Source organism: Phocoena sinus, chromosome 1 (assembly GCF_008692025.1).
Source record: "Phocoena sinus isolate mPhoSin1 chromosome 1, mPhoSin1.pri, whole genome shotgun sequence".
Taxonomy (NCBI): Eukaryota; Metazoa; Chordata; class Mammalia; order Artiodactyla; family Phocoenidae; genus Phocoena; species Phocoena sinus.
The window spans coordinates 75,226,630-75,247,670 of NC_045763.1; the positions used below are offsets into that span (position 1 = coordinate 75,226,630).

A 21,041-nucleotide genomic window follows, 5' to 3' on the forward strand; every position below is an offset into this window, starting at 1 on the left:
CTCTCCGTGATAATTTTACTGAAGATGAAAATTATATATTTTACAACTATTTATGTCTCTCTCTAGTTACATCTTCAATATTTTTGGTAATTACAGTGTCATTGAAAATTAACCTTTATAATTACTGCTTTTGCTTACAACTATTCTAAACTCAGTTACCTGAAGACAGACCTGGATCTGTAACAGTCATCCAATCTCCCATAGCAATCGCCAGAGCCAGGATACCTGAGGAACCAGTTCAGCAGTGAAACATTCAGCCCAGCTGCTGTCACTCTTCTATGTAGGCATCTCCTTAGGAAACAAATCACAGAATAACAGCATCTAATTAAAAATATGAAAGCAAATATAAAGCCAATGTGTAAGAATTAGTTGTATGTACTTCAAGACAGATGGATTCTGCATTATTTACTCTCCTGTACTCTCATACAGAACATGGTAGAGCTTAATAATAATAATTGTGTGTGTGTGTGTGCAAGAATCAAGGTAAATGGCTTCTCGAGTTAAACTAAGGTATTCGCATTACTTCATACACAAAGTACATGGTACATGATCTGACTCACAATATAAGGTACAGAATTGTACTAACTAATAAATACTTCCAAACTATACCCTTTAAAGTACAATTCCTACTTACGTAGATGAAAAGATGAAAAATTTCTTGGCCAGCATTCCCATTTTTTGTTGCTTTTACTAACTATACTAACAAAACTTTTAATTACAATTCCTAGTGTTGGCATAGACGTAGTGAAATGAATACTCCCGTACACTGCTCTCCAGAAAAATTAGATCAATTTGTACTACTATCAAGCAATCTGGCAATATGTATCAAAAATCTTAATAATGAAAATATATTTTGATCCAGGAATTCCTCTTTTAAAATTTTATCCTAATAAAATAACAATTTTCACAAAGATTCACCTACATATTGTTCTTTACAATACCAAAAAAAAAAAAAAAACCCAGAAATAACATATATGTTCCACAGTAGGAGACTAGTTACATAAATAATACATTTATACGCTCGAATACCGTGTAACCTTTAAACACAGCCATGTAGAATTAGGGTGGCTAACACATACACAAAAGTTAAGATATGAATAAAGTAGACTAAGAAACACATAACCGTTTTAGTCTATCATTGATGCCTCTACTTTTTTTTTTTTTTTTTTCCGGTACGCGGGCCTCCCACCGCTGTGGCCTCTCCCGTTGTGGAGCACAGGCTCCGGACGCGCAGGCTCTGCGGCCATGGCTCACGCGCCCAGCTGCTCCGCGGCATGTGGGATCTTCCCGGACCGGGGCACGAACCCGTGTCCCCTGCATCGGCAGGCGGACTCTCAACCACTGCGCCGCCAGGGAAGCCTGATGCCTCTACTTTTTTACAGAGATAATGGAAGTAGTAACTATTTCTCCACCATAAAAAAAAATTCAAATGAAATTATAAACAGCAACTGGAAATTGATTTCAAGGTCAGGGATAGGAAGAGGAGAGGTGAAGACTGCAGGCAAACTGGAGAACACATGTCAACATTTTGGACAGCTGCTTCCCAGCCACAATAAATTGTGGCCAAAAAAGAAAGCAATTCCCGTGCTGATACATCTTTCCATTTTTTAAGAAATGTTGAAATTCTGGATTTCTATGTGAAATCTCCCAACTTTTAAATATTAGACACTAATTAAAAAGAGTAACTATGCAAGTTATCCAGTGGAAGGGGGAACAGCTGGAAGGGGGAGATCAGAGCACCACCTACGCTTTGATCTGAGAGGTGGCTACTTAGGCACACACAACAGGACGATTCATGAAGCTGTACACTTGACTGAATGGCAGTTATACCTCAAACACCACTACTGTTTAATAAGCCAAATAAAATGTGTCTTTAGGCCAGATCTGGACTGTAGATCAAGAGTTTACCACCGCTCTTCTGAATAGTTAAGACTGTGGGGAAATATTCACAATATAATGTTAAAGTGACATGAAATTTTTCATTCATTCAATAAAATTTTAATTGTGCTGCTATGTGCCAGGCACGCTTTTCTAGGCATAGGAGAAGCCCTGCTCTCAGGAAGTCCACATTCAGGTAGGGAAGAAACAGGTAAGAAGTAAGCAATAAGTTACAGTAACATCACACTCAGAGTGATGACAATAAAGAAAATACAACACAGTAACGAGAGTATTAGGGTGGGGGGGTATCTAGATGCGTCAAGGAAGGCTGCGTAGAGATGCTGATATTTGAACTGAGAACTAAATGATACGGAATCAACTACAGGACGGTCAATGACCAGAGGAGTCCAGGTGGAGGAAACAGCATGTATAAAAACTCAAGATGGAAAGAGCTTGGTACATATTAAAAATCTACAAGTGGCCAGTACGCCTGAAGCACAGTAAGCAAGAATAGATGTATAAAGCTGGATTTTCTCTAAACTGCAATGAAAAGCTCTTAAAGCAGTTTAGGCAGGAAAGCAACGTGATCTCTTTTTAGGCTTTAAAAAAGATCATTACAGCCACTCTATCTACCCTGTGAGATCATAGGTGGGCAATAGTGGGCGCTGACGAACTCAGGCGACTGCAACTTCTTGTTCGGGCAAGAAGACCGGTGTTGCACTATGTCTCCGACAGTGGAAGCAGAGACACATAGATAAATTAGGGATGTGTCCTGGAGATAGAACCTTCAGGACTTGCAGATGGATTGAAACAAGGACAAAAGAGAGATGACAAATAATTCCTAGATTACACAGCAACATAAAATGTATACTCGTGCAAATGATTGTATGTGTCATATAATACATTATGATGTCACACACACATACACACAGAAGGTTATCTAGTTTGGCACTGATCTTTTGCTATTTTGCTACTCATGTGCCTTGAGAAGAGCACCTTGAACTCTTTGGCGCTTCCCAGTGACCTTAAATGGGTACCTTCAGCAACAGGAAGAGCAGGATGAAGGTTGAATCTGCATTCAGAAAGACAAATGATCTTACTTTTGGTTTTCAGAGATATTAGCTATAAGCAAAACAGTACCCAAGGGACAATAAATCCAACTATTCTAACCCGGCTCTGCTTTGGGTAAGTTACTTAACCTCTCCAAGCCCTAGCTTCCTCACTGGTAAATTGCCATTATCCCCTAAAGATTAAGCGAGATAATGCACATAAAGTATTTAGCACATTGCCTGGCGTATGGGACACATGTAATTAATATCAGTTGTTATCATCATCACTTAGACACAGATCTGACGGTTTGGTATAAATGACAGGATTCTAAAACCTGTAACAAAATGCATTGTTGCTCTTAATAGGGATTGAACATAAATCCTTAGAAGACCTGAGACAGACATCACTAGAAAATACAACAGTGTGCCTAAGTGCCTTTTCTCCTCATACAGAAAGATTATTAAACACAATATGTGTCTACTACGTATCCATACTTTAAAACTGTAATTTAAGTCAGTTACTCTCAGTCTGTGAATTTAGTTCTCCAGCGTCTACAGGTTTCACCAGTAAGTTGTTCCCTGTCCTGTAAAAAACAAAAACAAAAAAAACCTTGCAAAATATCCAGGTCTAGTTAAATGCTCAAAGTGAAAACCAAAACTCCATTCTGAAGTGCTATGAAACAAAACTTAGGAAGAGTATATAATTTCACACCATTTAAAAAGTTTCTATGTATCCTCTTCTGTTCAATGAGGCACCAAATTACACACAATGAGGCTTGTGATAAAAGAAAAGTTACCCAACCAGTCTTTCTAAGAACAGAGACTTAAGACTCATCAATATGCATCCCAAAACCAAGAGACTAATTTAAGCAAAGTATTCTATTCTAGCTCAATCATAGCTAAAATTTCATTGATGAAGGTTACAAACTATTATGTTATATTAAAATAAGTCAATATTAATTTCAAAAGCAAAATAAGAAAGATAACAGAAGTATCTCTGCTTTGCATAAACCTAATACCATCACAAGTCCCTTTCAACTTGAAAGCTTTAAAAGCAGCCATGGAGGACTCCATTAAAGCTTGGTGCTGGCACACGGAATTAAGTTCCATATTTTATATAAAAATTATTATTATTACATATTACTCATGTCATAGCAAACCATTATATAGTGGACATGATTATCCACGACAAGTCATGTAAAAAACAAGGTTGGTTATGCTAGCACTGTTACTATAGGTTCATCACAGAAGAAGAAAGGAAAACAGTTAACAGTTAATTGTGCTTTGGTTCAAGTAATCTGTAACCCCCAATTCTCTCTATATACCATGAATTAGAGTAGCTGCCCAAATTCCCAAAATAATGAGTGAACTTTATGAGCAAAACCTGAAGATTAAAGGATTTAAACAACCTGTAAAAGTCATTTCATTCATACAAGATTGAAGGGGAACAATCTTGAAATAAATTAAAGGAAAAAAATCTATAAAGTAATCCATAAGTAAGAATTTTATCTCCTATTCGACACATCAGAAAGACACAGTTTTTTTCCCTCCTAGTGGATAACATGTATATAAGCATATAATAAACTTCCCTGTTCCAAGTATTTCTCTCAAGTACATTCCAGTAAATCTTCATAACAGAAAATCGTACTAATTCAGTAAAATGGCAATTACTTCAGGAAAAATGTTATCTCACTATTTCTGAAGAACTACTTTGGCATGCCTCTATGTTGCCATAGGCCCCAAGTACAACGTCACATACTTGAGTGTAAAATAAGCAAGGGTACTCTCGTCTTTTCTAAGTAAAATGATTATGCTGAACTTAAGAATTACCGAGTAGCATTTTCTAGGTTAGGATCCTGACAGAAAATTGGGAAGCAGTATGACATTTGAACATAATTATACTGTTTCTGAAAGAAAATGAAGATTTTAGTAAGTTTCAAAAAAAAAAACTATCACTCTTCATGTCAAAGTATTTTCTTTCATATGTATTTATCTATATTACAGACAGTAAACTTTAGCTCAGGGAAGTCAACAGGATTGCCTGAGGTCACACTTCTAATTGGTTGTGAAGCCTGGACACAAATCACAGTCTTCAAAACTGTGCTTCTTTTCTACCATTCAACCTTTCAACACCGTACACACAATCAATTAATCTAGCTCTGTTAAAAGTAGAATATAATAAAAGATTTCCATCAAGGTTCTTTAAAAGACTGAGTTCCTATAATTCATTCTAAATGATTCCACTAAGAACACACAATTCTTAAAGGACCTTACCTACTACTTAAATTGAGGTACACTTGTAAACTTCTCTGCTATGCCACAAACAATAGCTTTTTTCTCATCTATGATTACTTCGCTTTAAAAAGGCATAAAAACAACTCCCAGAAATGAGATCACTTCCACAGAAAGTTTAATGAGGGTGGAATTAACTCATTTTACCATTTATTCCTAGAATAAATATTAAGACAACATCAAAACTAAGTTTACGGATCTTTAGCAAGAACATTTGTGATTCAGGTTAATTATACGTTTTTTTTTTTCCAACAGAAAAGTTCCTTGCCTGGTTCTTCTTCTTCCTTCTACCCCAAAGATTCAGGGTTGCTCAATATATATTAACTGCTTATAGAATTTTGGGGCAGGCAGCCTTTAGGATGGCCCCCAGTTAGTCCTGTACACACCTTTAGGTTATTCTGCTCCTTGAGTGTGGGCTGCATTTCGTGACTAGCTTCTAACAAACAGAATAAAGCAGAAGGGACTGGATTTCACTTCCAAATTAGGTTATAAAAATGGCATGCCTGGGCTTCCCTGGTGGCGCAGTGGTTGAGAGTCCGCCTGCCGATGCAGGGGACACGGGTTCGTGCCCCGGTCCGGGAAGATCCCACATGCGGCAGAGCGGCTGGGCCCGTGAGCCATGGCCGCTGAGCCTGCGCGTCCGGAGCCTGTGCTCCGCAACGGGAGAGGCCACAGCAGTGAGAGGCCCGCGTACCGGAAAAAAATTAAAAAAAAAAAATGGCATGTCTTCCATTTGGGGTCATTTCTCACTCACTGTATCTTAGATCCCTCTTTCCAGGGAAAGCAAGCTGTCACAGCTGTCATGTTGTGAGCAGCCCCACGAAAGGCTGATGTGGCAAGGAACCAATGTCTCCAGCCAGCAGCCAGTGAGGACCTGAGGCCGGCCAGGAGCCAGGCGAGTGAGTCTGGAAGTAGATCCTCCCCAGTCAAGCCTTGAGATGCCTGCAGTCTCGGTCAACACCTACAGGCAGCCTAGTGAGAGACCCTGAGCCACAGGCACCCAGCAAAGTGGCACCCAGATTCCCAATGGACAAAAATTGGGAGATAAAGGCCAGTTGTTTTAAGCTGCTAAACTCTGGAGTAATTTGTTATGCAGCAATAGATAACGTAAGTTTTTATATATATTTACATATATATATTACATTTCTGAGTCCCTTCCATAATTACATGTTTCTTGCTGAAACATAACTAAAGTGATACCATGCACTACAAAAGCAAACCATCAGGTATATGACAATGATATCATGCAGTATTACAACAACTCCCTCCATATTATTATAGCTGGATGTCTCCCAAACTAGTTTATGAACTTCTACAGGGTGGGGAATGTATTCATCTTTGTACACACAGCTCCTGAAACACAGCAGGCACTTAGCAGATGTTTATAAAATGAACTGAGTCCCACATACGGCACACTCACTCCAGCCTGTGTGCTCCACACGTGCTTTCTTCTTTCACCTGCCCCTAAACTAACGCTTCTTCAAAGCACAGCTCACCCACCATCATCCCCTCCACACAGGCCATTAAACTCTATTCTCTAGGTCCTCCTTAGTTTATTTCATCTTTCCTAGTTAGACTCTTTAGTCACATTCTCCATTTCTATACCCGCCGCGCATCTTTATAGAATAATCAACAAATACCCAAGTAAATAACTGATGATAAATTAGCACATTCATTCCAGCAAGCAGAAGTGGATAAATGAAACAGCAATGGAAAAGATGCACAAGATGTGAGTCCTTTAGAGAAAAGTACTACTCTTCATCATCCCCCAAATCTCTCCTAACACTTCTACCCACGGAAAGAGAGCTTGGCAGAAACGTTTAAGTGATGTCTTGATTACAAGATTTCCTTCATACAGTACACTATTTTAAGTGTTCTTTTCAAGTTCACTTGAAGTTCAAACTTGAGAAGGCACAACTGCCTATCTAATCAGAATTCTAAAACAAACTTCAATCAAGTATCAGAAAGTAATAGTTTTTTCATTATACAGGAAAGTAGTAACATGATACCATCTGGACTTCTAAATATTACACAGGATTTTTCACAAATAACCAACTAAAGTCTTTGCTAAACTCTCACAAAGTTAGAGTTACCCAACTGTTGGGTTAAGAAAATAAAATTGTTAAAACTTAGTCTTTAAACATTAGTCCTTACAAATTCAGTCATAAAACTTAAGAATTTAGTTATCTGCGTACTTTAATAGATGTTATTATTCTCAAAAACCAAATACATTATGATTACTTAAAAAATTACCACCTTCTACTATAATTTTGTTCCAAAGGAGACTATAGCTTTCAATTCCATTACAAATACCTCTGCCATCTAATACAAAACCATTCGTCTATGCATATCAGTACAGATAAATACTAAATTCAACCTCTTAGAACCTACTTTTTACACAAATTTAAAATCCAAATGATTTCATCTGAGTGGCATAATAGTACAGATTCTTTTCCACAGAAATAAATTCTTCTTCATAAATTAAATTTTAATATATATCTGAATGGCTGAAACTGAAAACCTGGTATCCCTTTAATCATCTGCCCCCTTGCTGAGGCTGTGGCTCTGAGGAGGATTTACAGTTTGGGGAGCACAGTGCAAACCATGTGAGCCTCACAGGCCTGGGTCGGACAGGTCGTATCCTGACCGAGCTGGTCATATCCTGTCCGAGCTGGTTTCCTCACCTGGAAAACAGGGTGATACTATCTACTCTGTAGGGTGGTTATAGGTATTTAATGGGGTAAGGGGTGAAAAACTAAGTACAGAATACCTAGGGGGCTGATCTAACAAACACGTGCCAGGTGCTGTTCTAAACGCTTTACATACTTACATACATACTTCATGAAGGCAACCTTCACAACAACCCTACATGTTATCACATCATTTCCTTTTCAGAGATAAGGGAACTGAGGCACAGAAAGGTTAGATAATTTGCCCAAGGTCACGCAGCTGGCAAGTGGCAGAGCCAGGGGATATTCCCCATCCCACACTCCAGAGTCCATTCTCTTAACTATCGTGTGTTGCTGCTTCATGGATGAGAGGCCCAGGAACAGTATCTCCTGCCACCACTCATGAGATCGTATCTCCCAGTTGGGCAAAATAGTGTGAAGACGCAAATTGCGGCAAAATATTTCATGCGTTTCCCTTTGGGCTGAGGGATACAATCTCAGTGAAGCAGACCTGCACGTATAGCATGAAAAAAAATGTTATGAAAAACAAGAATAGTTTGATCACCACCTTTTGCTAAATCAAACTATCTAAATATATTTAGGAGAAAGGTGTGGAAAGGTTACAAACTGTTCCCAAGGACATTCCTGGGGAATGGGACGTTCGGGCGTAGTGAGAGGTGGGCCAGCGTTTTCACTTCTTCTACAGCACACCTTTATACCGCTGGAATGTTCTAGGGCACTTATTATTTTGTAAAACTTTTAGAGGCAGTGGATTCAGGCACAGTTACTAAGACAATGTGTATGGATGCACTGCCACCTCCATCCCAGACAGTAGCACCCCTGCCCTCTAAAAGTGGAAATATCAGTGTAGACAAATAATAAACATGCCCCCCATCGATCAATCACACTTCTAGCACCTAGCCCGCCCCCGCCCTGTGTTCACACATACGAGTGGGCAAGGGTGCTGCAGCCTTCACACTGACCCTGGCCATGTCAGAGCATGTCTGTGGGGAGTCAGCCCATCAGGGAGGCTTCCCCCCCACTGATGCAAAGAGTGAAGATACAAGAGTACTGGCTGGCCTGGCAAAGGTGGACCCTTCCTCCAGCTCAGTTACAATCTAAACACAGTGCGAAGAAAGAAGAGGGAGGCTGACTTTGATTTATAACTATTAACATTCTTTTCAAAAAAGAATGCTCTCAATCTAGCAACCTTCTGTGACTCAAGCAGCTACTAAAGTGTGTTTCTCTGCTTCAGGAGCGCAGCTGGTGAAGTGAGACATTATGTTCTTAGAGCCTACGCCACACCGTCCGGCATTTCATTACACAATGACTTCTTCCTGCTCATGTTTTCATCTGTTCTGGTCTTGGCTCTCCAATTAAACTCATTTTTTCTGGGCACTGCCACCTCAGGGAAGCTGCACGAGGCTCTGAAAGAGCCCCAGACAAGAGCCAGGGACCACGGTTCCCACAGCCACTTCCATCATACACTGAGCAACCTTGAGCAGGCCATGATTTCTTTGGTTTTCAGTTTCCACATCTGTAAATTCAGGAGGTCGAGCTACATGATCTTTAAAGAATCTTCAGTTCTATTAATTACGATTTTTACATTTCTCATGGGACCTAATATGAGAATTGAATACAGCTATTTATATTAAAATTTTCTTCACATTTTTATAGCAGAATGTACACACACTGTCTTCACAACCACGTTTATCAAATGAGATTCTACCTAATTTTAAGAATAATTAAGCATAAACGGTTTACTTGAAACAAGTAAATTTAAAGCATTTTACACGTATTAACTGATTCAATAACTCAAATAATCATTTCACCCCACTACAGATGAGGAAACTGAAGTCCAGACAGCTTTCTTGCCCAAGGTCACATAGCTAGAATATGACAAAGTCAAGAATCAAACCATAAGAGTCCAGCACATTTAACTACACACCCTACTATCTTTATTGTACGAGAGGAAGGAATACACAATACGTGAGCTGCTTTCTCAAACCCAGCACACACACAGGTTCTTGCCTCTCTCCGACCTCGCCTTGAGACTAAAGGATAATCCAATAGTATTATTCCAATTGCATCACTGGAATGTGAACTGTATAAAAGCAGACAAAATATTAAATGTTACAGAAATTCAAAAAATTTTTTGGAAAAATCTAGTCAATATATATATAGAGCCCAAATTGTCAGGCTGTCCCCAAACTGCCATCCCTTCTCTTTGTGCTTCCAGAACACTTTGCATTAACCCTGTAGTACAGATCTAACTGTAATGAAACTTCTCTCCCACCACCTAAGCTGCATTCCTGGTCAGCAAGCCTGTCAGCATATTGTTTGTACCCTGCTTTGGTGTGAGGTGTCAGCATGGAACCCAGTAACGTTTGCTGAATGAATGTCAACTAAGTTCAATGATGTATTAGTGTGAGGTATTCTACTGTAATATTATGACAGACAAGAATCAACACTTTAGCCATGCTGTGACTTAGAAAGGCTTTCAAATGAGTCTTGAGTGATGCCAGCTTAGAGAAGCAGGAAGGCAATTAGATGTATCAATCAAGAGCATGATAATTTAGAGACAGTATACCAGCTTCAAATTCTTCCAGGGCAGAGGGAGGAATTGCAGCAATCATTCTTAAAAGAGGATTAAGGAAAAAAAAAAAAAAAAAAAGCACATTAAGCTAACTTTGTAAAGTTGAAAGTCAGCTAAGAAGTCCAAATAAAATTTAAAAAACAATTGTCATTTATTGGTATTTCATTCTCAAAATTAGGTGAAAGGTAATGACATTTACTAAAGGCAATGGAAATAACAAAGAAACTAAACGTAATTCATGAATCTGTTCTGTGATAATGTAATCATGTATCTGTAACAGTTTTTTCAATGATTTAGCCCAAATTCAATCACTGGTTATAGGCCTCAACAATAGCACCTGAGAACTTGTTAAAAATGCAAATTTTCAAGTCCCATTTCAGACCTACAGATTCAGAAACTTGGGGTGGGACCAAGAAATCACACACAGACACACACACACACACACACACACACACACACACACACACACACACACACAAAGTTCCTTAAATATTTCAAGCAATTCTAAATTCTACCCAGTCTGGCTATGAGGCATCAAGAGCCCTGGGGTTCTAGGCCTGATGACAGCCAACCCAGAGGTTAAGTTGTTTTGGGTCACAGAGTTCAAAGCCTCTGAGCCTCCCACTTAAAAGTACAAAAACAGGCAGTTTTGGCCACAGTTTCAGAGGATCCGTGAAGCCATCCACAGATTTGCCAAGGATCAAGGACAGGGAATTAAGAACTTCTGTTCTAGCTAATTATGTGAAGCTGGTAGGAGAGAAGAACTGCTGCTCTGAGCCTTTACTACCTGCCAGATGTATTCACCAGCCACGTCACTCACCCCTACAACAGCCCTAGGAAGGAGTAGATATAACACTACTTTACTGATGGAAAAACATGAAGCTCAGGGAGCTTAGATACCTTACCCAGTTGCAAACCTGGAAGATAGAAAGGAAAACCCAGCTGTTTTTCCTGCAAGGTAAGAATAAAGATTAGGTACAGCCATACCTTGGAGATACTGTGGTTTGGTTCCAGATCACCACAATAGAGCAAGTCACACAAATTTTTTGGTTTCCCACTGCATATAAAAGTTATGTTTACATTACACTGTAGTTTATTACATGTACAATAACATTATGCCTGAAAAAAACGATGTACATGCCTTACTTAAAAAATACTTCACTGCTAAAACATGTTAACCATCATCTGACAACACAGGGTTGCCCAAGACCTTCTATTTATAAAAAACAGAATAAAGTGAAGCATAATAAAAAGAGGTATGTCTGTATTTGATTCCAAAGCCTAACAAACCCCGAGCTCCTCTTGATACTCAAAAAGTGCCTGGAGGGACTTCCCTGGTGGCACAGTGGTTAAGAATCCGCCTGCCAATGCAGGGGACACGGGGTGATCCCTGGTCCAGGAAGATCCCACGTGCCGCGGAGCAACTAAGCCCGTGTGCCACAACTGCTGAGCCCGCGCTCTAGAGCCCCCAAACTACAACTACTGAGCCTGCGAGCCACAACTGCTGAGCCCACATGCCACAACTACTGAAGCCCGTGTGCCTAGAGCTTGAGCTCCGCAACAAGAGAAGCCACCACAATTAGAAGCCCGCTCACCACAATAGAGAGTAGCCCCCGCTCGCCGCAACTAGAGAAACTAGAGAAAGCCCATGTGCAGCAGTGAAGACCCAATGCAGCCAGAAATAAATAAGTAAATAAATAAATAAATAAAATTTTTTAAGTGCCTGGAACAAATGATATAAATCCTCTGAGCCCATCTCCTCATTATAAAATAACACAGCTGATGATAGACTGTATTTATTGATGATTTCTAAAAAGTTTTCTTGCTTTCACATGCTAGATCCTACATAGGAGGAGATTTCTAAAACTTGGATACAGAATACAAGCATACCACATTCACTGTACTTTGCTTTACTGTGCTTTGCAGATATTGTGTTTACAAATTGAAGGTTTGTGGCAACTCTGCAACAAAAAAGTCTATCTGCACCGTTTTTCACAACAGTATTTGCTCACTTCATGTCTCTGTCCACATTTTGGTAATTCCTACAATATGTCAAACTTTTTCATTATTATTGTACTTGTATGGTGAACTGCAGTCAGTGATCCTTGATGTTACTACTGCAAAAGATTAGGATTCGCTGAAGACTCAGATAATAGCATTTTTTAGCAATAAATTATTTTTTAATTAAGGTATGTACATTGTTTTTTAGCCATAATGCTACTGCATACTTAACAGACTATAATATAGTGTAAACATAACTTTTATATGCACTGGGAAACCAAAAAATTCATGTGACTCACTTTATTGCAATATTCACAAAACTGTAGTGGTCTGGAACCAAGCCCACTATTTCTCCGAGGGCACCTGTATAAAGAATCATGCTGAAGGTGCCATCTTTTAGATAGGAAGCACAAACAACCAGACTAAAATCAACTGGCAAAAGACTGACAAACTCAAGGCTGTGTCCTCTATAACCTAAACTACTTTATAACCTAAACAATACGAACTCTCAGGTAAAAAGTACAGTCATCCCTCAGTTTCCAAAACGGATTGGTTTCAGGAGCCCCCGTGAATACCAACATCTGAGGCGGCTCAAGTCTCTTATATAAAATGACAGTACAGTACAATGAATACAGTCAGCCCTCCTTATCCACAGGTTTCACAGCCAAGGGTTCAACCAATCTGGGTTCAATTCAAATGACTGAATTCAATCCACGGTTGGTTGAATCTGTGGATATGGAGGGCCGAGTGTATATGCAATGGCGGGTTACAAATATCTACTAGCCACTCATTAAACTCAATTCTTTTAGAACAATATTATTCTAGAAATCTCCTCCCACATTATGTTTCCAAAATAGGTCCCGTTTTCAGCAGGTCTGGCCCAAAAATATTACGGCACAGAGCAATTAATGGTCAGGGGTTGGCTGGCTAACTTAGCCAGTGACAATGAGGACAATGAAGGATGGATATGGAATACTTCAGAAGTGGGGCCGACAAACATGGTGACAAGTATACAAAAGGGAGGCATTTATTCTCTCATAAAAATCTGTCTTTGGTACTAGACAGATAACAGTGTCACACAGGTAAAGAGAACAGAGGATTAAGGTTACCAGTGGGTTTGGTTAAGTGAGTGGAGCTATAAAGCTCCATGTAGAACTCATTGGGCTTATATATGCCCTTATGAGACATTCAAATGGAGATAAACTCTAGGGCCTGGAGATCAAGACATCAGGGCAGATTTAGGAGTCATCAGCATACATGTGATAGCTGAATCTACACAGAAAAAGAGGGGCAGCAGAAAGAACCCTAAAGAACATCAACATGTAACAGGTGAGTGCAGGTGACCTAGATGTAGGACATAAAAATCCAGGGGCGGGGGGAGTTTTAGGAAAGCCAAGGAAAATAGTTTTAAAGAGGAGGAAGTGATGAACAGCAACAAATGCCATAAAAAGGGCAAGAGCTAAATAGAACATTACATTGGATTTGGTAATTAGTGACTGTATGACAAAGCTGAGGGGTAAAAATGGAAATCGGATTTCAGAAAAGTGATCAGCAAATAAGAAAAGGAGATAATAAACAAAGGTCACTTGTTCGAGAAGCAGAGTTTAACAGAATATATTTAGCTTTTCTGAATGTAGAGGCTTTGCCTGATACTCAGGGATAGATCCACGAGTGACTCTTAAAAAAAACAAAAAATCCTGTCTTTAAGTTAGTTCTTATTCAATTACAGCATTTTTATGTCAAATAGAAATATTAAGTGCTCAAAAGATGTAAAGTGTTTTTCCATGCACTGTTCTGGATATTAACATGTTTTCTTATTCAATCCTTGCAAACCTATGAAGTAGGTATTACTATTCCTAATTTACAAATGAGACAACTAAGGCACAGAGAAGATAACGGTACTTGCTGAGGTCTCAGCTAGCAGTATGGTAGTCAAGCCCAAAATTTCACACAAAAGAGTAAGAGGGAGGGTGGGCAATGTGTGAAGTGAGGGTTAATAGATGAGAACTGTAAATGTTATAGTTAAGACTGTACTGACTGTTTAACCGGCCAAAGTTTAATATCTGTTCAAGAACTTATTTTCAATTTGAAAGAATTTGTGTCTTCTCTCATCTCAGAATCATACATTGCTAAGATCTGACATTTTTATGTCTCTTATGACACTCAGATTCAGCACTGCATTACAACTGTGTCATTTCTCCTACTGAACTGCAAGTTACTTGAAAATGGGAGTGTATCTTATTTGTCTTTGTATCTCTATTCCCTCAATCGTAAAAGTAGAAGATACTAGACTTACTGCAGTAACCATTTCGCAGTATACACAAATATCAAATTATGTTGTACACCTGAAACTAATACACCGTTACATGTCAATTATACCACAATTATAAAAAGAAAGATTCTCAGTAAAGGTTGGTTGTATGAATAATCATTTTTACTTTTCTGAAGTTTCTGGGGGCTTCAATAACATATTATTAAAGTTTTTAATCGCTGTGTAGGACTGTTCTGCCTCAGATATTACTTGGATCGTCTATGGACCACGCAATTTACTGATTTTGGTGGAAATACCCTTCTGAAGTAAAAATGAAATAGAATTCCCCTGGATAAAACCCTTTAAAGATTCCCTATCACCTACTAGTCAAAGGTCATAGCCCTGCTCTCCAACCTTAACCTTAACCCACTCTACCTGGTCCCAACTACCAAACCACCTATACTTCTTCAATGGTCCATTGCAACATATGTGTTCATCGGGTGAACGTCTCCTCCTCCATCAAGACAACTGAAATTCTTTTTTTTAATCATCATTACTTTTAAAAAAAATAAATTTATTTATTTATTTTGGCTGTGTCGGGTCTTCATTGCTGCACACAGGTTTTCTCTAGTTGCGGTTAGCAGGGGCTACTCTTTGTTGCGGTGTGCGGGCTTCTCATTGCGGTGGCTTCTCTTGTTGTGGAGCACGGACTCTAGGCGCACGGGCTTCACTAGCTGTGGCACAAGGGCTCAGTAGTTGTGGCGCAACGGGCTTAGTTGCTCCACGGCATGTGGGATCCTCCCGGACCAGGGCTCAAACCCGTGTCCCCTGCATTGGCATGCGGATTCTTAACCACTGCGCCACCAGGGAAGTCCTGAAATTCTTTTTTAAAGCCTTCTCATATTCGCAATTTTCATTTTTGCTCTCTCCCTTACTATACTGTACGTTTCCTAAAAACAAACTTCACAAGGCAACACTGATATTTTTCATCCTCAGATCTGGCAAGTAGAGGCTCAGTAAGTGTTTAATAAATGTTTATTAAAAGAGTAAATCATTGAAGCATAATTCAGTAAATCTGCAGGAACTATATAATACTGGTCATAATACTGATCAATTATCAAAAGTAAAGATTTTAGGTAGCTTTCCACTACTGACAATGAATGGTGCACTTTTCTATTCTGTCTCATCCCCAAAACTCATGAATTCAAGATAACTTGTACCTTCACACCAGCTAATCACGAGCACCATCACCAAACACACAAAAGAGACCCAAGGACTACCAAAACCTCTTTATGACCCAGTCAAACCAATAAGGCATGTTTACAACTATTGGTAAAAGATATGAAAAAACATCACTTAAAAGGCTTTGGAAGTGCTCCAATTTAAGTGTGTGAAATGAATTAAAATGACACAATTCTGGGGCAGCATCTTTTTCATCTTTTTATCTCTAGGTGCATACCACATTGAAGGCACTCAAATATTTACCTTTATAAAACCTGAGTCACAGCTAGCTTGGTCAAAGAGAAGCTATGTCAGGTTTTCAGACAGCCCAAGAATATAATGTGTCAGCCTTGAGGCCTTAGGCAAATCATCTGAACTGTTAACATTTTCTTTTTCTCATACACTGCCTCAGCACGTCTGGAACGCAATGTGCTTTAACAAGTCCTGTCACAAGGCACAATGTGTTAGGAGGAGATCTTCACATTTCATCCTAGAATAACTAAGTCTTCACAGTTATCTTCAAGCTGCTTCACCCATGTTACTTAATCCTGGGCCTTTATTATCTTCATTGTACAGATGGGGGAAGGAAGGATATAAAATGACTTGGCTGAAGAGGTCCAGCAAGCCACCAAAAGAGCCTTCATTTTAACTATCAGTTCCTCATCCTCTCGTCACAGAACCATTTTGTTTGAGAAACTTTCACTGACAGCAGGCAGAAGAAAGCATCAAACTAGTTACTAGCTTTTACTTGTTTAATTTGAATGAATAACCAAAGCTCCCTAGATCTGTAGGTTATGATAGCTCTAGGACAGGAGATCTGATGGATTAAGTTTTGCTGACTGAATCCAAATTCGTAAATCTACCTCAAACTCCTAAATTTCGAGATAGCTTGACTTAAACTTTAAAGGCATTTTTTTTTCTCTGTCCCGATCTCTAATTTTTTCAAATTTTGCTCAGTCCCCTAAATATGTCAAGTCATACCTACCTTTTCAGTTCAGGATCAAGGCTACCAGAATTTTCTCCTACTTAAACAGTAAACCAATCCCTCCTGAGTCATGAAGGATTCCGAGGCTCCCATCAATCACAGCCAACTCTAGATCTAGACTCTAATCCGAACTGTTAGGGGAGCCCAGCAATTTCGAATTCCAGGCAGCCCCTCTTACACCACCGAACCACCCTTGGGAGGAGTGCCTCTTCTAATCGTCACCCCATTATGGGGTCCAGAAAAGGGATATGTCAATAGTCTCAGATTCAACAAAAACTATTATCCCCGTTGCAAGTAATGATAACTCGGCAATCACAACTACGGACCTTGAAATGGGGTAATAACTTAAAGATCCCCACATTATATAAACGTGCTGAGAACAAATTATTTAGCAGATTCCATTTCCTGGGCCCAAGTGACTTGCATAACTGGGCGATCAGCATAGGCTCGAAAGAGAGCGGGGAGCTCACAATTCAGTTTACTGTACTTTACCACAAAATTCTACACCAAAATATTCTCACACATGCCTGCCTGTAGATGATGTAAATTCTTCCCCAGGTCTTTTAACTAGACCGCTGGCGGGGTTCTCTTCCTCTGCAGTGGCCACGGGCCACCAGCAACTCATTCTAACGGCTGTCCCCTGCGGCTCGAGCTAACAATCCCCCAAGCCCGCGAGTCCCGCAACCTCTGCTAAGCGGACACCTCAGCCCCAAACTGGCCATCCCCTCCTCCCCCACGTCCCCGCTTCGCTCGTCATCCCACGCCAAGCGCCACCCTCTCTCCATCCCCGATAGGATTTGGGGCTTAGCGCTGCGACCGCCAGCGGGAGCTGTCCCCGAGCTGGCACCTACCTCCCACCTCCTCCTCCAGGCGCGGCCGGGGGTCACCGCTCGCCTTCCTCCTCCAACGGCCCCAACGGCCGCGCCGAGCCTCCCGCAGAGAAGCGGGGCGCCGCGCCAGGTGCCGGTGCTCACCTCCGCGCCCTCCCGCCCGCCCCCCGCCGGCGCCCACCCCCCGCCCGCCTGCCCCAGGCCCCAGGCCCCAGTCCCCAGTCCCCGCCGGCACCGTCGCCCCTCCCCGGGCGAGCGCGTCACAATCCCCAGCGCGGGGCGAGGCTCTCACCGTCACGGCCCCCGGGTGCGGCGGAAACGCACCGATCAGCGTCCTAGACCTGCTCGCGCCGCCCCGAGGGCCCGCACAGGCGCCGCGGCACGCAGCGCCCGGGCCGGCGGCCCCGCCTCCACCTCCAGCTCCCGCCTTCCCCGCCTCCGGCCGGGCTCCGCCTTTCCCCTCGCTGCAGCCTCCCGGGCTCTGCAGGTTTGCAAGGTTCCCACCCCGCCCCCGCGTCGCAGGCGCCGCAGGCCAGCCTCCTCCCATTGGCTCCGCCAGTTGCTAGGCGATCAACAACCGCGGCCTGCATTGGTCCGGTGGGGGCCCCTGAGTCTCCTCCCCACCTCCAAAAAAACCCGGAGAAAAAGAAAACCTTATCCCTAGAGCCGAAGTGGGATGCTGGTGCAGCTGCAGCTGCGGCACCTGTTACGCCCTGTGATTCACCCTGCCGGGTCCTGCTCCCCACCCCCTCCTCACGCCCGCGGAGCTCGGGGCCCAAAGCTTCGTGGGGCTGGGGGCGGGGTGGGGAAGTCGTGTCTGTTTTAAAGCACGTGTTCCGAGCCCCGGTGAACCCTAGCACCCACCCTAGGAGCAAAGGTGAAGCGCCCAGAAAAGCCACGTGTGCTTGCAAAAGTGGGGAAATAAACCAAACAACAGCCGGTACCCAGAATTAGGTCAGGCCTAGGGTAAGGGAGGTTCAAGCGCCGGGAGACGAGAATACCAAGGAGAAAGTTCATGTAAAATTAGGGCAAGAAATGGACCTAGGCGGAAGACAGCGGAAAGACTAAGAAAAGGCACTTGTGAACTAGACGTTTATGCAAAAAAGTCCCACACTCACTGATCAAAATATGCGCAAAGAAAATGTATGCCTGCTACACCCGTAGCCGGGGTCGTGCAGGCTCCTCCCCTGTTCCACGGCAGCCTAAAATTCTCCAGGGAAGATGAGAGGCCAGAGAAAGGAAAGAGATCAGATGGAGAAATCGCAGGCATATGAGTTGAGTTATAAACACAAGATGTACTTGGATAGATTTTTTTTTAAAGTGAAGCCAAGAAATTTACTCAAGAAAGGAAAAACAGGTTTGGTATTTTAAGGAGGCTCCTGAGAGCACTTTGAAACCAAAATAGTATGAGAGAAGGCCAAGAAATATTAACACTGAAGAACAAGGGAGAGAGGAGTGCCCCCTTCCAATTTACACACACATATCCCCATTCCTGAATGAAAGATCAAGGCGAGAAAATGAACATGCCATGGCGACAACTTCAGAAACCAAGGTAATCCTCCTGTTTGCCTTTGGCCTAAGCGATCAGGAGGCCTGGATTGATGCTGTTAAGCATAAGTGAATGACAGCGGAATCGCCAGTTAGGGCCCTCATCGTAAGGACGCTATTAGCGCACCCTGGTAGGGAGGAAAGCCAGTTATTACCAATAATTACCTTAATCGCTAATCCAGACAACTGATGGGAGTAAAGGGAGCTACACCTGCTCCCGAGAGGGGTTTTGAAATTTCAACTGTCCATCCCCCCAAATCCCACACCCCTTCTCATCTTAAGAAGCAACTTAGTGTGACAGTTTGAAGTAACACTTCCAGGTTCATTTTGACCATTTTAACCTCCTCACAGTCAAAAAGCGAGAGCTCACTCTCCGATTAGCTAGAAGCTTTGAGATCGGTTGATTCGATACGCAGCGTCTGGCACTCCCTGTTGTGACCTAACCACTTACATTGCAGGATTTTAAGAAGGCTTGGCTCAGGCAGAGGTGAGCTCCAGGAAGTTCGGCTCCGCCCCCAGCCGCAAGGATGAATCAGAGCTGTCTGATTAAACTAGTGCTTTAGAATCTTTTGCTCTACTCCTAAAAATTTTTGAGGGCTCCAAAGAGCTTTTGTTTATGTGGGTTATATCTATTGATATTTACTATGCTAGAAATTAAAACTGAGAAATTTAAAAATATTTATTTTAAAATAATAATAATTACATCTTATCATAAATAGCAAATTTTTATGGAAAATAACTATATTTCCCCCTAACATAGTAAAAAGAATCATAGTACTTTAAAAATTTGCAAATATCTTTTAGTGTCTGGCTTAATGGAAGGCAATTGGATCTTCAAATCTGCTGCATTTAATCTACTGCACTATTTCAGGTAGCCTTTGGAAAACTCCACTGTACACTCAGAATAGGAGAAAAAAAAAAGGCAAATAACATTTTAGTATTATAACAATAGTTTTGACCTTGCAAACTCCCTGGAAGTGTCTTGAGGATCACCTCCTAAAATCCCCGTGCCCCCCCACCCTTTCTCCAATTAATACTTTGAGAGCCACTGGTCTAGATGGGTCTTGATACTTCATCCCCCTTTATCAATGACTGGTTTAGGAGCTAAGCATGTGACCTAATTCTGGTGAGTACATAATGGGAAGTGGGGGGAAGGGGACTTCAGGGGAAGGGTTTTATCCGTGAGAGCCCCTAAGAAGTCTTTTCTTTACTTCTTTCCTTGGCCATCCTCCAGTAAGCAAGACATGTTTGGAGCTGTGGTGGCACATCCTGCAACAATGAGCAAGAAAAATACAGAAAAGGTAACCCAGAACCTAGAAGTCACTAAGTGGCTAAGTTAACCTACCCTGGCTCTGCAAACCTCCAGACTGCTCACATATGAGATAGCAAGTGGCCTATCACCTAAGCCATTTGGGGTCAGGTATTTGGTTACTTGCAGCCAAGAAGATCCTGACTAATGTATAGGACAAGATAAAGAGTTTGGCTACAGCCTGAAAATAGTCTAAGGACGCTTTTTGGCCCAGAGGTAAAGGAATTGACTTAATAGAACTTTGCTATGGTAAAGGAAATAAAGGGGAAAGACACAATCTAGAATGTTTTTTAATGCTTAACTGTGCCTACTTTCCCCCCCTTCTAGCAAAATTGAGGGGATGTGACTATCAAGTGTTGCTGTTTTCCAAAACACATCAAAACTTCCACCTTGCTCCTCTGTAGTCTATATC

General features: G+C 41.4%; 1 protein-coding gene across 7 annotated transcripts in view; it reads right to left on the bottom strand.

Annotated features, from left to right (window-relative positions):
• The window catches only part of SSX2IP (SSX family member 2 interacting protein), a 43,233-nt gene extending 25,036 nt beyond the window's left edge, over positions 1-18,197 (bottom strand). For 3 of the 7 annotated variants that reach the window (XM_032604722.1, XM_032604693.1, XM_032604684.1), the window contains exons 1-2: positions 18,065-18,197; positions 160-291 (exon numbers count right to left, since the gene is read on the bottom strand). In XM_032604722.1, coding sequence (XP_032460613.1) covers positions 160-202 — 43 coding nt within the window. In that variant the 5' untranslated portion in view covers positions 203-291; positions 18,065-18,197. Of the gene's footprint in view, positions 1-159; positions 292-17,793; positions 17,946-18,064 lie in introns of those variants that run through there. The other 4 variants (XM_032604732.1, XM_032604713.1, XM_032604742.1 and 1 more) reach the window with 3 other exon arrangements.
• Positions 18,198-21,041: the final 2,844 nt, after the last annotated feature.